Source organism: Mastigoproctus giganteus, chromosome 7 (genome assembly GCF_048544385.1).
Source record: "Mastigoproctus giganteus isolate SK-2022 chromosome 7, ASM4854438v1, whole genome shotgun sequence".
NCBI classification, from domain to species: domain Eukaryota; kingdom Metazoa; phylum Arthropoda; class Arachnida; order Uropygi; family Thelyphonidae; genus Mastigoproctus; species Mastigoproctus giganteus.
Window position 1 is genome coordinate 211,761,833 of NC_143581.1, and position 17,046 is coordinate 211,778,878.

General features: G+C 37.9%; 1 protein-coding gene across 1 annotated transcript in view; it reads left to right on the forward strand.

Annotated features, from left to right (window-relative positions):
• Nucleotides 1-17,046, forward strand: part of LOC150083651 (U3 small nucleolar RNA-associated protein 14 homolog A) — a 114,970-nt gene that overhangs the window by 25,738 nt on the left and 72,186 nt on the right. The window contains exon 5 of the mRNA XM_090377418.1: nt 7,039-7,100. Coding sequence (XP_090233544.1) covers nt 7,039-7,100 — 62 coding nt within the window. The remainder of the gene's footprint in view (nt 1-7,038; nt 7,101-17,046) is intronic.

Genomic DNA, 17,046 nt, shown 5'->3' on the forward strand with positions numbered 1-17,046 from the left:
ATTCTGTCCATGCACATAGAGACTAATTTCATGGAACCTCAGAGTACAGGTAACACATTTTTTAGTCCAGATTATCATCACAAATTTAGCCTACAAGTAATGGTCCAAATTGTGTGCAGTAGTAGCACATAAAACAACCAGTGAAGGACTCCTGATTGGACCATGCTGTTTAACAATGCCCTAAAAATGTATATTTATTCCTTTTCAGAATGCCACTTTCCATTCCAAGATTACTTGCGCTCATGAGTGGCACAGTTGTTATAATCATTGTCATTCTATTCAGTGTGGAAAAGGTCTGATAATACTGTAAAGGTGTAATTTTTAATAACGTTTGATTTCACACCACAAGTCTTTGACACAGTTTGCCATCCCTGGGAACTTGGGTTTCTTATCCAATAAAGCAGGCAAACCGACCCTAGATGACATGAAATTTACAGACACAATATGCTGATGCCTCGTAATCTTATTTGCTGTGGTACAAAAAAAAGTTTCATGGCTCCTCAGAGAGTCAGTGGTAAAACAGTCTTATCAGATGCATTTATCAGCAACATGATGTTTTCAAACTTAAAGCCAATAATCACAATATCTTTCTCTAACATCATAAAGCCTTGTTTACATGGGTTTTGTAGACAGGCAAGTTGCTAGATCGAGCCACTAGCCTCATTTTTAAGAAGGCAATAGTCGTTCCAGTAGATGTTCACATAGCCCACTGTATTTCCGATTAGTTGGCTGGTGAATTTAAGAAAATTAATACCCTCTGTTTAAAAAGATTATTAATTATGTTTCTATGTTATTATACAATAAACAATAATTAGTGTACAATAAGCCACCAGTGGCACCTGACCCCAAATACTATACTATGTACAATAAATTTTTGGATATTCTTGAAGAAGAGATGAATGAGAAAAAAAAAAATCTGTGCTAGGAAATGGATATTAACACCATGAATTGGATTTAAAATTATCCAATGAATCATGAAAACAGTACAACTTTGAAACATGTGGACACTCTTCGGTACCTTTCAAGAACATTTCCATCTACATCATTCTGAAGTGGCACATACTGACACAAAGCACTCTCAACAATATAAACAGACAGCCAGAATAGTGAATGGAGTGTTCATCAATGTACAAGAACTATGTGAGCTAGGACTACATGGGTGCATTTAAGTATTGTATAAAGGTTTAGAAAGAGCTCTTCAGGAAGAAAATTAACCTAATGAAAAAAACTAAAAGCAATCAATAAGATAAATTACAGGTACAAAATAGTAATCTTAAGAAAGATGCAGAGAAATTCTATTACAAAGTGAGTATCTAATAAGTAAGTCAGTTCAAGCTGACTGAAATATTTAAGGCTGTTTCAAGCAGGAAAAGTGTCCACTGGCTATAAAATGAGAAGCCATGCATACAGTAACACTGGTCAGCAAAAAAAAAAAAAAAACATTTTTTTTTTTTTTTTTTGCTCTCTGTTAAAATTCAGGGTGATTCTTGTAGATTTGATGTTGCTGAATTCAAATATGGCAACCATATTGCTGTTAACACCCACCAATTTTAATGAAGGAATTAAAGTCAAAAACTAAGTTTCTAGTAAAAAAGATTTCATATATTATAAGAAAATGTTACATACAGTACTAAATATTGAACAATGGGTCTATTAACCTTGTTCTATTACAAAAATATTTATCTGATAATAAAACACTTATTTTGTCATTTTTTGCCTTTAATAATCATCCATTGGTGTTTTCCGTATGAGATTCCAACATATTTGGACTCCAGTTTCCCTGGTATCTTTTTTCCATTTGAGAAATATCTTGGTGAAACCTTTCACCATGTTCATCGGAGACTGCTCTGAAGTTTTTATGAAAAAAGTCTAAATAGGAATGTTGGTAATGAAGCTTTAACATGTTGCATCCCAACTCCTTGTATGCTGAAATTAGCTCATCCACAATTTCACTGTAATTTTGTGATTTTTCATTGCCTAAAAGGTTTTGGCAGATGTTTTTGAATGTTTTCCAGGCTCTTATTTCTGTAACATTTAATTTTTTAGTGAATTCCTCATCTTAGAATAGTATGTGAGGACCCACAAAAATTCCCTCTTTTATCTTGGCCTCACTGATTCAAGAAACTTTGCCTCAAACAGGAAAATCTTTCTCCTTTTTTGTCCATTGCTTTTGCAAATATTTTTTATCAAACCTAGCTTGATATGCAATGGAGGTAAATATATTTTTGACTTATCCACCAAAGGAGGATGTGCTACATTTTTCTGGCCTGGTGTAGTTTTCAAATGGTTTAGCCATTTGATAGTATATTTTTTGCAAAAGAACCTGTGGGTTCTTGTATGCTTCCTTAATGTGAACTGTATGGATATAGATGGTTACTTATTTCCATTATGGAGTAAAACTGCTTTCAAACTGACCTTGGATGAATCAATGAAAAGCCTCCACTGCTAGGTGATATACTCCAGATATAACTCTTTCATTAATTCCTGGACATTGTTACAATAAACCAAAGTGCTATCCATGGAGTAATAGGTCATTATGTTAGATTGCCTCTTCATATAAAAAGACACCTTGGCACCCTTTTCAAGAAGATTCCACTGCTGGAGCCATGATCCTAGTAATTGAGCCTTGGTTTTGGAGAGGTCCAGATTCTCAGTCCAGAATCTAATCACTCAGGTAAAATTGCTCAATTTTACCTGAGTGATTAGATGCATCTTTGCAGTAACAAGAGTTGAAAAGTCTGGAAGATACAGAACCCAGAACGAGTTCTGGGTTCTGCATCTTCTGGAGACCCCTTTTCTGATATCCTGAATCGGAGTCAAGTCCATAAGTTTCTGGTGACTTTGGAACTGGCCTTAGAGCAGAATGTATGTTGGGATGCTCTATTTTATGCTTGGATTTCCCAGAAAAACCAGAAATATTGGTCATGCAAAAGTAACAGTCATTTATGTGGTCTCGAGGTTCCCGCCATATCACCGGAACAGCAAAAGCTATTGATTTATGACTATCTCTAAGCCAGCCTGTTAATGTACTTGAACATGAGCTACAGGAAATCTTTGGAGCCCATACTTTATCTTGATCTCTGACCTCACATCCAAAATAGAGTTCATAGGCTTTTCTCACAAGTTGTGACAGTGGTTTCCACTGCAATTTTAATACCAATTCTCGGCAAACGTAGCAAAAGCTATCAGGCTTATTTTGGCAAGAATACAGCATATTTCACATAAGAACACAATTAAGAAATTGTAGATTTTTATTTCTAATTTAAACACAGTTCACGATTTACACTAATGCACACAACACATGTTTACAAACACTTGTTCACTTTGTTCACCACTTTCTTTGTGAAACACGTGCACTTTTTGAAATACAAAACTGCTTGCTTGGTGCAGAACCCACTTGTATATATACTGGTAGAGAAGTTTCTAAAAGGCCCACAATGTTTCTAGAGAACTCAGTCAAAAGTTCTAGAACCTTCCAGAAACATCCTTTCTTCCACACGTAGCAATATTCTAGCCCATTCCAGAACATTCTCGAATGATGTAGAAAGCTCCTGAATGCTCTAGAAATGTCCTGAATGTTCTGGAAAAAAATGTAAAAAATAAATCGATAAAATAGATGGAAAGGATGATTAAACCAACTACAGATTTGTTTTTCAGTCATTAACCTACAATATTTGAAAACTAAGGGTGATGAGAATTTTTTAAGCACTTATCTGAGTTTTTGAACATATTTCCTATGAGAATCTGTTAAAATTATTTCATAAAGAAAATTAATGCTGACCATTGTAATCAGCTATGCTGTTTTAAAGTAATTTTTACTACTTGGATAAAATCTATTCTATACATGTATTTTTAATATTTTTCAGTTAAGTAGGGAAAATAGATCACAACTGAAATAGTTCTTGAAAATTATTTACAAAGAGCATTCTGTTGCTTTTTTATAGAGTACACCTGAGCTTGATTATTGTAATTCATTTTTTATTTTATTTTTGTGTTAGTGCCTGCCCTTTCCTACCCCATACATATATTTTATGATTTATAGCTACCTTGCTTAATGGTAAATATATTTATATGTAAGTTAATTTTTACCCCTTATGTAAGAAGGGTTAAGAAGATCCATGTGTGAGTTGTGTTGTTTTTTCAGAACTGTATTCAGAAGACCTCAAGAATATAAAATGTACTTAAGAATGTCACCACAAAGTTTAGGTACCTTGAGCCTAGTCTCTCCTTTAATTCAACACTCTAACTTTAACGTTAGTCACTAGTGCAAGGAAGATACACGCTTTTGCTGCACTGTTAAAAAAATCAAATAAATAATAAATAAAAATTTATTAAAAATTCAGGGCTGAAGCTTCAGACTGCAGGAAAAATTTTTTTCCTCAGAATAAGTTAACCCTAATTGAATGCTTGCACACCTACCAGCATGTCATCTTTTTTTTTATATGAACCAAATTATTTATCTCAACTGAGTAGCATACCAATTATTGTTGTTAACTTATCCTGCCCTCTTTACAATGGTGAAGGAACTGATATAAATAAATAAATAAATTTTCTGTTTATACTCCGTCACGACAACCAATCAGTAGAGTTTACAATAAATCTGTCAATACAAATATTTATCGTATTTAGTAGTCATGGATTTGAACCCTGGTCCACCCAAGGAATGCATGCTATGCACTCTCGCTCCTGACCACTCGGCTACGTCAGGCCTTATATACACTATATTTGACCAAGCAGTATTTTGACAATATCATGTCAGCACTACTTTACCCTGTTCTGCATCTGGTGTGCTGCTACAAGGCTGTAGTGTATGTTTAATAATGGAACATATGTTTCAGTTATAGAAATAAGATGACACTACTATGTATATTATTGTGTGCGCTTTGTTAATTTTTAAATGGTCTTGTCTGTGCTGATAAGCTATCCTGTTGGAGGTGTTTTCACTTCTATTTCCTTCCAGATTGCTTGCATGAAAATTTTTTCACTTCTGTATCTAACTCTGCATTCTAGAACATGTGATTTGACAGGTTTCTATTCTAAGACTTCAAAGGGAAGCACTTAAAGTAAATGAAAACTGGAGGATGGACATACATAAAATTATAGTTTGTTTGAAATGGTCAACAGTGTTTAACCAGAAGTCTTGAATGATAGCATTTTTTTACTTTTATTAGCATAAATGACATCATAAACAGATTAATCAAATTTAAATACTTTTGCTGAATTCAGTCAGGCATTTTACAAAAATGCACTAGTCATGACAGTTTGTTCTATCTCTCTCTCTCTCTCTCTCCATCCCTTCATTCACCATTTTATCCATAAAATTAGAAAATTTATTAAATTTTCTTAGATGTAAAGTAAACTTTTTTTTGCAGATATGTTTATGTGCTATTTTTATTTTAACATTTCCTCATGATAATATAACATTTAATCAGTACAAAGTACTAACCACCTGTTTTAAAGGAACAAAACAACTAGTTTAACTTGTCATATAAAAGTTATATATATATACACTGAAAGGACAGAATTCATGGGATATCTGGTTCCTTGGCACCTCCGTAGCCAGGTGGGCCGGAGCAGCAGTGCGTAGGACACGCCTCTTGATTAGACCGGGGTTCGAACCCATGACCACCAAATACGGAGAATGTGGAAACATCAGGATCCCCGGAGCAATATGGCCTTAGTTGCTAATGCTCCTAAAAACCAAATAACAAACAACAAACCTGGTTCCTGGGCAACAAGACGCTGTAACACCTCTCGCTAGTGAACGAACCCACCACTTGGCAAGTATATAGGTACACTGCATGACTGCATTCACATAGACAGTAATTTGATGTCAGTGCGGATAAACGTCAGAGTTAACTAACTTTGAAAGAGGGATGATAGTAGTTGCCCGATGCATGGGTCACTCTATCGTGGAGGTGGTACAGAAATTGCACCATTCCCATTCAACAGTATCAAGAGTGTATCTGGAATAAGCCAGTTCCAGAATGACATCTCATCGTGGACAGCACTGTGAATGGAGAAAAGTGGTGGATGAACGTGGCTGTCAATGTCTGTCTCGCATTGTTTCAACCAAACAGCGAGCGACAGTGGCAAAAATCACCACCAATTTCAACGAGGCAGGTGCCACAAACATCTCAACCAAGGCCATCAGGTGATCATTAGCCGCAATAAGTTATGGGAGCTGCTGACCCACCAGAGTCCCATTGCTAACACCACGACACAGGACTCTATGCCTCAACTGGGCGAAAGAACATCAGCACTGGACCTTGGATGATTGGAGATGGGTCTCCTGGTCTGATGAGTCCCCTGCCCAGTTTATTTCAAATGGATGGGATGGGTGGGTGCAGATCTGGCAGAAACTGCACAAAACTATGTACCCACATATCAACGGCGAACTGTTCAGGCAGCTGGACAGTTGGTAATGGTCTGGGGCATGTTCAACTGGCACATGCTAGTACGCCTAGACACATGTCTGAACAGTGCAGGTTCTGTGTCCATCCTTGCATACCATTTGCATCCTTTCATGGTCATCGTGCACCCACAGGGCAGTGGACCTCCCCACACACCCATGGTGACTAGAACGTGGTTCAAAGAGCATTCCGCAGATTTTACCACCATGGGATGGCTTCCCCGTTCACCAGACATGAACCCTGTAGAGCATCTTTGGGATGCTGTGGAAAGGTCCATTTGAGCTTTGGAATCTCCATCCAGGATGTGACAGAATTATGGACAGCAGTGCAGCAAGCATGGATGGAAATATCTGTGGAATGCTTTTGTGAACTAGTGGGTGCAATGTCTCGCCTTGTGACTGCCCTTATCTGTGCGAAAGATGGGCCTTACTAGGTAGGTATCCCATGATTTTTCTCCACTCGTGTGTGTGTGTGTGTGTGTGTGTGTGTGTGTGTGTGTGTGTGTGTGTGTGTGTGTGTGTGTGTGTGTGTGTGTGTGTGTGTGTGTGTGTGTGTGTTATAATAAGTATTTCCTATTCTTTATTGCATGATTTAATTATTTGTGAATAAAGAAATTTTCTTATAGGGGTAAGATTAAAGAAAGAACTGAGCCAAGTGCCACAATATCAGAATTTTCTTTAAGTCATGGTAAGTATTTGTCCTTGAATGATCTCATGTAGTAAACTATACTGCCCTACCAAAACATATTGAATCAAATTTTGTGTTTTGGTATTCTAAATGGAATGGAAGTGAGCTTACCTGTAAGTAAAGTAGTAGTAGTAGTAGTGGCATGTGAAGCAAGAAAGCAAATGTATGAGCTTATGCAGCATCAGCCAAAAAAAAAAAAATCACACCATTCCCTCCAAATGCCTGTCCAGTTCCTCCTTAAATTTATTCAACCTATCAACTTCCACAACGACAGATGGAAGTTTGTTCCAGCAATTAACCACCCGCTGGCTAAAGGCAAATTTACGCACATCTATTCTAAATCTGTCTTTTCTTAATTTGAATTTATGCCCCCTTAGGTTCGTAATCTGAACAAGTGGAAGGATCCCATCAGAATTCAGTGTGCTCAACCCATTCAAGGCCTTATATACCTCAATCAGATCACCGCGCAGGTGCCTAGTCTCCAGCCACTGCAATTTGCAGAACTTAAGCCTCTCTTGGTAAGAGGATCCCTTCATTCCCCTCACCAACCTTGTTGCCCTTCTCTGTACACGCTCAAGTAAATCTACATCCTTCCTAAAATGAGGCCTCCAGACCTGTACACAGTACTCAAGGCGTGGCCTGACCATTGCCTTATACAGAGGGATAATCACCTCCTTTTCCCTGCTAGCAAAATTCCTATATATCATTGACAAAACCCCATGACCTGCCCTGGCAGCCTGTCTGCATTGCTCAGAGAACTTCATATCTGACTGCACAATTACTCCCAGGTCTTTTTCATTTTCTACCACCTTAAGTGTAGTACCACACAGTTGGTACGTTTCTCTGGGGTTACTTCTACCCATATGCAGTACTTTGCATTTGTCAAGGTTAAACTTCAGTTGCCACTTCTTAGCCCATCTGCCCAAATTATCTAGATCCTGTTGCAGTAGCACACTGCCATTATTGTCATTAACAACCCTGCCAACCTTTGTATCATCTGCAAACTTCGACATTAAGCCTGATATACCTTCATCAATATCATTGATAAATATACAAAACAACAGTGGACCTAACACCGAACCCTGTGGTACTCCACTAATAACATTAGTCCAAGAAGAGCAGCATCCATTGATTACCACCCTCTGTCTTCTGGCACTTAACCATCCTTTTATCCATTGTAGCAACTTACCCTTAATACCATTCTGCTCCAATTTGTACAATAGTCTTCCATGCGCAACAGTGTCAAAAGCTCTCCTGAAATCCAAATATATAATATCAAAATTATTTTTTGCATCCAGTTCCTTTGTAACCACATCATAATATCCTATCAAATTTGTTAGACAAGACTTTCCCTTAACAAACCCATGCTGTGTCTGAATTATTGCTGCAGTCTTGTCTAGATGATCCTGCAATGCATCTTTAACCAGTGACTCCATTATTTTACCCGGAACAGAAGTTAAACTAACTGGTCTGTAATTACTCGTGTCACCCTTCGATCCCCCTTTGTGAATTGGGGATACATTTGCACATTTCCAGTCCGTGGGAACCTCCCCTGAGTCCAAGGATGCTCTCATAATTATGGCTAAGGGTTTGCTTAGTTGCTTTGCCGCCTCCTTTAATATAACTGGATAGATCCCATCCACCCCAGGTGCTTTTCTTACGTTTAACTTCAACAATTTCTCTTCCACTTTGCTCTCAGTTATTACAAGATCATTAAGCACCCTGCTACAATTTGATAACCTTCTGCCATTTTCAAACCTTAATAATTCCTCACGTGTGAATGTAGATGCAAAATACTCATTCAGTTTGTTTGCTATCTGAGCAAGATCATCAATAGTCGAACCATCGATGTCAAGTGGACCAATCAGATTCATCCCCTTCCTTTTAGAGTTTATATAAGTAAAGAAATCCTTGCTGTTTTTCTTAGCATCTTTTGCCAAGGATTTCTCGTAATCTGCCTTTGCCTGCCAAACCTCCTTAGTGACCTGATTACAGATTAACTTATATCTGCCATAGGCTTCTGAGTCGCTTGATAATTTATATGCATCCCATCCATTTTTCTTCTCTGTTACGAGTCTCATTAGTTCATTTGACAACTATTTAGGCCTAAACCTTGAACAATATTTCTTAATAGGTATGAAACTTTTAGTAGCTTCCACGATTAATTCCTTGAATGCTTCCCACTTAGAATTTACTGTTGGTAACATCGTCAGTTGATCCCACTGTACAGAATTTAAAAACTGTCGGAGACCACTGTACTCGCCTTTACGGAAGCAAAAACCCTTTCCTTTTCCCCTGATGGTAATTAAATCTTTAAGTAAATCCCACATCAGTACACTGTGATCACTGCCACCTAGTGGTTCTTTTTTCTGCAAATTCCTAATACATGAATGATCACTGCTGATAACCAGATCAAGAGTATTACTTTCTCTGGTTGCCTCTCGAACATGCTGCTGCAGAAAACAATCATCCAATAAATCCACAAATGTCTGACTAGTGTGTGAGTTCCCAACCCACAAGTTCCAGTCAATATCTGGGAAGTTAAAATCCCCCATTATAAGACATTCCGATTTACTAGCCCACTCTATTTCTCTGTACAATTGTTCATTGTACTCATTCGAGTCATTAGGCCTATAACACTCCTACTCTAATTTTTGCTTTCGCAGTGCTTATGTCACACCAAACTGACTCAACAGTGCACTGTTCATCTATATCAACTGGATGCACTTCTTTTGATTTTATGTTTTTCTTTATTAACAGCATAACACCTCCTCCCTTCCTATCCTATCCTTTCTGTACACATTGTACTCCCCAAATTCCAGTTCGGTATTCCTTATATCTGTGTGACACCACATCTCTGATATCCCAACAATATCCGCCTTTGATGTCTTGACCAACACTTCAAATTCATCAAATTTATTTACTATACTTCTAGCATTGGTATACATGCATGTATACATGCACCTATTCCTATTCCCAGCCACTCTAACACATCCCATATACCCACCTGTTTCACTATGACTGACATCCGTCCCTGAAACCCCCAACACCCCTCACTCCAGGTCGCTACTTATTCTAATAGAAGTTATGCAAGAATCACCTTCATCTCTGCCTACGGCTACTGTTAAACTATTAGTCCTTGTATCCCCCCAAGCTATCAGTTTTCTAACCCACCTAACACTGCCTCGATAGCATCAGCAAATATTCTTGCACCCTTTCTATTTAAATGTATCCCATCCCTGTAGAAGTCATTACTAAGGCATGATTGTTAGTTCTGTGCAGTAAGATTATCATCTAAGGGGTATCAGCATTACTAGACTAAAGCACGTATACTGAAATTCAGTGTCTATCAGCAGCCTATTAAAAGGCATGAAATGATATTAAAAGTTATGTTGACTAAAATGTGTGGGAAGAATGTCCCTCTTTATCTCTGGAAAATTTGCAAGACAAATTCAAGGCAAGCTGGAAGGCATTCTATGATCAAGAATGGCAACTTTCCAGTTTGAAAATGCTGCATAAAATCTCTGGGAAGGATATCCATATGGATCAGCACTTAATTCAACTGACATCTATTTTCAGTGATGTCATGAATTTTAGAAGTGGAATCATGTAATTTAGTCTGCTAAATCCTGCTTCACACATTGCTTACTACTGATAAATACATTTTGGGTGTGAAGGAAACTACACAAAGCAGTGGATCCAGAGTGCATACTGCTCTTATATCATTAGTGGACTTGTTCTGGTGTAAGCAATTGTTTTATGGTACACTACTGTTCCTCTCTTCATCCTTGTAGACTGTCAGCCATTGGATTCACCTGAGTATTGCGAGCCAGGTTCATCCTACATTGTGAAATTATACCCAGACAGTAATTCAGAATTTAAGGATAATGTGTCACTGCTTACGGGGTGAGGACTGCACAGGAATATATGGCGTTTTCCTAGATTTGAACCAACTGAGAATTTAGAAAGAAAGAGGCATGAGAGAGTGAAACCACTTGCAATAAATGTGAATATGAATTTAAATATGAATATATAAATATATTTTTCTGAAGAATGTACTCTTATAAGAATGGGGTAATATCAGAAGGGATGCCTCTGCCCACTTTGTAGAATTAAGCCTTTTCTGCCATGTATGTTTTGGTAAGGCAATAGATTAAGAATAAAAAACAAATGTTCTACACTTTATATAAAATCACTTTATTACCAAATTAAAATTTAAAAAAAGAAATACAAAATTACAAATACAAATGGTACCCCAGTACAAGGAATCTCAGAGAGGATTTACTATATAATAACACAATAGAAAGATAGTCACAGTTCCGTAAATCAGCGATTCTTCCTCGGAGTGCACCAGGTAACAAAGTCTCATAGATCAAGACTGTTGTCAGTCCCACACATAAAATTTAGCAAATACTTCAAACAAAGAAAGTACATACATTATGTATTGTTGCTTGAAGGGATAATGCTTTCAGCAACTCAGTTCTTGATAGTGAATGGTACACCCTAAATTTTATTCCAAACCAATGTAATACCCACTCCTAGTATTTAAACTGGATCTTTATGTTTTAAGATTCAGCAAGCAACCATGCCGCTGCCCTATAAGTAAAGAATGAGCATTCAAGATACAGGAAAATATTTATGAATGACCTTGGCTTTGAGACCTTCGACACGGCAACTTTAAAATTCCAGAATGCCTGAAGCAGTTTAACCCGAGTCCATAAAATGCTTCTTAAAGGACAGTGTAATATCAGAAAGAAAGAATGCCTATAAACATAAATGACAAGCATTTTTATGGTATATCAAGCAACAAGCTTGATATACCATCATCAATATCATTAATAAATATTGAGAACAACAATGGGCCCAGCACCGAACCCTGGGGAACTCCACTAATAACATTACTCCATGAAGAGCAGTGTCCATTGATAATCTCTTTGTCTTCTTCCACTCAACCATCCCTTTATCCATAGCAGCAACTTGCCATTAATGCCGCATTGCTCCAGTTTGTACAGCAGTCTTTTATGTGCAATGTAGAAACAATTATACGTTTCCAGAAGCAGTTTAACCCGAGTCCATAAAATGCTTCTTAAAGGACAGTGTAATATCAGAAAGAATGCCCATAAACATAAATGACAAGCATTTTTATGGTATATCAAGCAACAAGCTTGATATACCATCATAAATATCATTAATAAATATTGAGAACAACAATGGGCCCAGCACCGAACCCTGGGGAACTCCACTAATAAATAATAAATAAATGTTTCTGTTTATACTCTGGGACGACCAAATGGTCAGAGGAGTTCACAAGATAGATAGAATACAAGAAACAGCACCGTATTCAGTAGTCACGGGCTTGAACCCCGGTCACTCAAGGCACGTGTACTTATGTACCCGCGCGCCTGACCACTAGGCTACGGCGGGCTCTAGATAACATTACTCCATGAAGAGCAATGTCCATTGATAATCTCTTTGTCTTCTTCCACTCAACCATCCCTTTATCCATAGCAGCAACTTGCCATTAATGCCGCATTGCTCCAGTTTGTACAGCAATCTTTTATGTGCAATGTAGAAACAATTATACGTTTCCATCAACAGTTTGATAATGAATGTCCTTTCACATCTCACTGGTTCCATGAAAAACACTTGTATTGGTTCGTATTCTCAATTATCGATTTCACGATAGATAGCTTCTAACAATAATGTGCATTGTTCTTTATTCGTATAACTCATTAACCAACAATGTTCTTTGGACGACATAATATTCTCCCATCTTTTCATGACAGGTGATAATTGATTCAACATGGCTATTCTTATTTCATCATCAATATTTTTGAAACAAGAAACAAAACCATCAACCTCTTTGAATGAAATTTTTTATTTTTTCCCATTGTTTTTTGATCATTATTGTCCAGTTCAGTGCACAGTTGCCTACAAATTTTTAGCTTCTTTTCAATATTGGATTCAAATTCTTTCCTTCACTCATAAATTAATTCTTTATTTTGTTCATAAAGTTTGACATATCTGTTTTCATTTAAAGTTTCATTCTTGTCATTAATGAAAGGCACGTGTAAAGTTACCATTTCATGCATATATGCATGAAATCACTGATATCATAAATATGGTACTGAATAATTTTAGGAAATTCTCTTTTTACCCATCTATTAAGTCCTTGATACATAGCATATAAACAGTAGCATATTAACAAATCCACACTTAATAAAGGTCGCGGGTTCGAATCCCGCCTCGGGCTTGGATCAAAGTACTGCAAAAACCTTGGGAGGTGCATTATGGCCACAGAAGCCGATGCGTCAACAACTACCCCCCACACTTAATGATTGTGTTAAATCAATTAAATCCATATCTGAATATTGTTCTGAAGTTATATGAGTCTCTGTTGTAAATTACTGATTCCTTTATTAGTTTGATTAACATATTTGACTTGAATATGCAATATATATATATATATTATTATGGAGGAGTATATATACATATATTTATTCCTCTGTGTTGAAATTCAATTCATTTGAAATAATCTACTATATAACATTCTCCAAAGGAAGTATAATTTCTCGCGTATTATGGTTAAAGAATTAGGTGAATTGATTAACCATAATAATATATATATGCATGTGCACTTCCTCTGTGGTTTTTTTTGTAACACTTTTTTCTAATGCTTTTTCATAATGCAAAAATTGAAGTAACCCCACTAAAGACATTTTCAGTGTCAAAAAAAGAGACCTTCTCACATCACCTGTCCATCTATTCTATTTTCTAATTCTTCCTTAAATTTATTTAAACTACCCACTTCCACAACATTAGATGGAATTTTGTTACAACAACCAACTACCTCTGGATGCTAGCAAAATTTTCACCTATCTGCCCTCCAACCATCCTCAATTTAAATTTATACCTCCTTACTTGTGTTGTCTGAGCAAGAGTAAGGATGTCACCAACACAATGGCAGATATAAGCTAGTCTGTATTCAGGTCACAAAGGAGGTTAGGCAGGCAAAGGCAGATTACGAGAAATCCTTGGCAAAAGATGCTAAGAAAAACAGCAAGGATTTCTTTACTTATATACACTCTAAAAGGAAGGGGATGAATCTGATTGGTCCACTTGACATCGATGGTTCGACTGTTGATGATCCTGCTCAGATAGCAAACAAACTGAATGAGTATTTTGCATCTACATTCACACATGAGGAATTATTAAGATTTGAAAATGGCAGAAGGTTATCAAATTGTAGCAGGGTACTTAATGATTTTGTAATAACTGAGAGCAAAGTGGAGGAGAAATTATTGAAGTTAAACATAAGAAAAGCACCTGGGGTGGATGGAATCTATCCAGTTATATTAAAGGAAGCGGCAAAGCAACTAAGCAAACCCTTAGCCATAATTATGAGAGCATCCTTGGACTCAGGGGAGGTTCCCACGGACTGGAGATGTGCAAATGTATCCCCAATTGACAAAGGGGGATCGAAGGGTGACACGAGTAATTACAGACCAGTTAGTTTAACTTCTGTTCCGGGTAAAATAATTGAGTCGCTGGTTAAAGATGTATTGCAGGATCATCTAGACAAGACTGCAGCAATAATTCAGACACAGCATGAGTTTGTTAAGGAAAAGTCTTGTCTGACAAATCTGATTGGTTATTATGATGTGGTTACAAAGGAACTGGATACAAAAAATAATTTTGATATCATATATTTGGATTTCAGGAAAGCTTTTGACACTGTTGCGCATGGAAGACTATTGTACAAATTGGAGCAGAATGGTATTAAGGGTAAGTACAAAGGCAGACACAAGTAATTATAGACCTGTGAGTTTAACTTCTGTTCCAGGAAAATTAATGGAGGCACTAGTTAAAGAAGCACTGCAGGATCATTTAGACAAGACTTCAGTTATAGCTCGGACACAGCATGGTTTTGTTAAGGGAAAGTCTTGCCTGACCAATTTGATTGGATACTATGATGCAGTCACAAAGGAACTGTATGCAGGGAATAACTTTGATATTATATACTTGGATCTTAGAAAGGCTTTTGATACTGTTGCACATGGAAGACTGCTGCACAAATTGGAGCAGTGTGGCATTGGAGGCAAATTGCTGCTGTGGATAAAGGGGTGGCTGAGGGGGGGGGAAGACAGAGAGTGGTAATCAATGGACACTGCTCGTCGTGGACTAATGTTATTAGTGGAGTCCCTCAGGGCTCAGTGTTGGGTCCATTATTGTTTTCTGTATTTATAAATGATATTGATGATGGTATATCAAGCTTAATTTCCAAGTTTGCAGACGATACGAAGGTAGGCAGGGTTGTCAAGGACACTACTGACACTATGCTGCTGCAACAGGATCTGGAAAGGTTGAGCAGATGGGCTGAGAGGTGGCAAATGAAGTTTAACATTGACAAATGTAAAGTACTACACATGGGAAACAGCAACGCCAGAGCAACGTATCAAATCTGTGGTACTACACTGACAGTGGTAGAGAATGAAAGGGACCTTGGGGGTGGTTGTGCAGGCAGATATGAAGTTCTCTGAGCAGTGCAGACGGGCTGCAAGAGTAGCTCATGGTGTATTGTCAATGATATATAGGAATTTTTCTAGCAGGGATAAGGAGGTGATTATTCCCTTGTATAAGGCAATGGTCAGGCCACACCTAGAGTACTGTGTACAGGTCTGGAGTCCTCATTTCAAGAAGGATGTAGAGCGGCTGGAACGAGTACAGAGAAGGGCAACAAGATTAGTGAATGGAACAAAGGGGTGCTCTTACGAAGAAAGGCTTAAGTTTTGCAAATTACAGTGTCTGGAGACTAGGCACCAGCGAGGTGATCTGATAGAGGTGTATAAAGCCTTGAATGGTTTGAGCATGCTGAATGCTGATGGGATTCTTCCTCTCGCTCAGAATAATCACCTGAGAGGGCATAAATTCAAATTGGGGAAAGACAGATGTAGGATAGACATGCGGAAATTTGCCTTTAGCCAGCGGGTGGTTGGTTGGTGGAACAGACTTCCATCCCTTGTCGTGGAAGTTGATAGCCTAAATAAGTTTAAGGCTCAGCTGTACAGGTATTTTGAATGAACAGAGGGGTGAAGTGGAAGTGGTTTTTTTCTTTTTTTTTGGCTGATGCTGCATAACCTTGCTTTCTTGCATCAAATGCCTCTACTAATGCTAAAAGTTGCTACAATGGATAAAAGGATGGTTAAGTGGGAGAAGACAGAGGGTGGTAATCAATGGGTGCTGCTCTTCGTGGACTAATGTTATTATTGGAGTCCCACAGGGATTCCACATGTTGGGTCCACTGTTGTTTTGTATATTTATCAATGATATTGATGAAGGTATATCAGGATTAGTGTTGAAGTTTGCAGATGATACAAAGGTTGGCAGGGTTGTTAATGACAGTAATGGCAGTGTGCTACTGCAACAGGATGTAGATAATTTGGGCAGATGGGCTAAGAAGTGGCAACTGAAGTTTAACCTTGACAAATGCAAAGTACTGCATATGGGTAGAAGTAACCCGAGAGAAAAGTACCAACTGTGTGGTACTACACTTAAGGTGGTAGAAAATGAAAAAGACCTGGGAGTAATTGTGCAGTCAGATATGAAGTTTTTTGAGCAATGCAGACAGGCTGCCAGGGCAAGTCATGGGATTTTGTCAATGATATATTGGAATTTTGCTAGCAGGGAAAAGGAAGTGATTGTCCCTCTGTATAAGGCAATGGTCAGGCCATGCCTTGAGTACCGCGTACCGGTCTGGAGGCCTCATTTTAGGAAGGATGTCAATTTGCTTGAGCGTGTACAGAGAAGGGCAACAAGATTGGTGAGGGGAATGAAGGGATCCTCTTACCAAGATAGGCTTAAGTTCTGCAAATTGCAGTGGCTGGAGACTAGGCACCTGTGCGGTGATCTGATCGAGGTGTATGAGGCCTTGAATGGGTTGAGCACA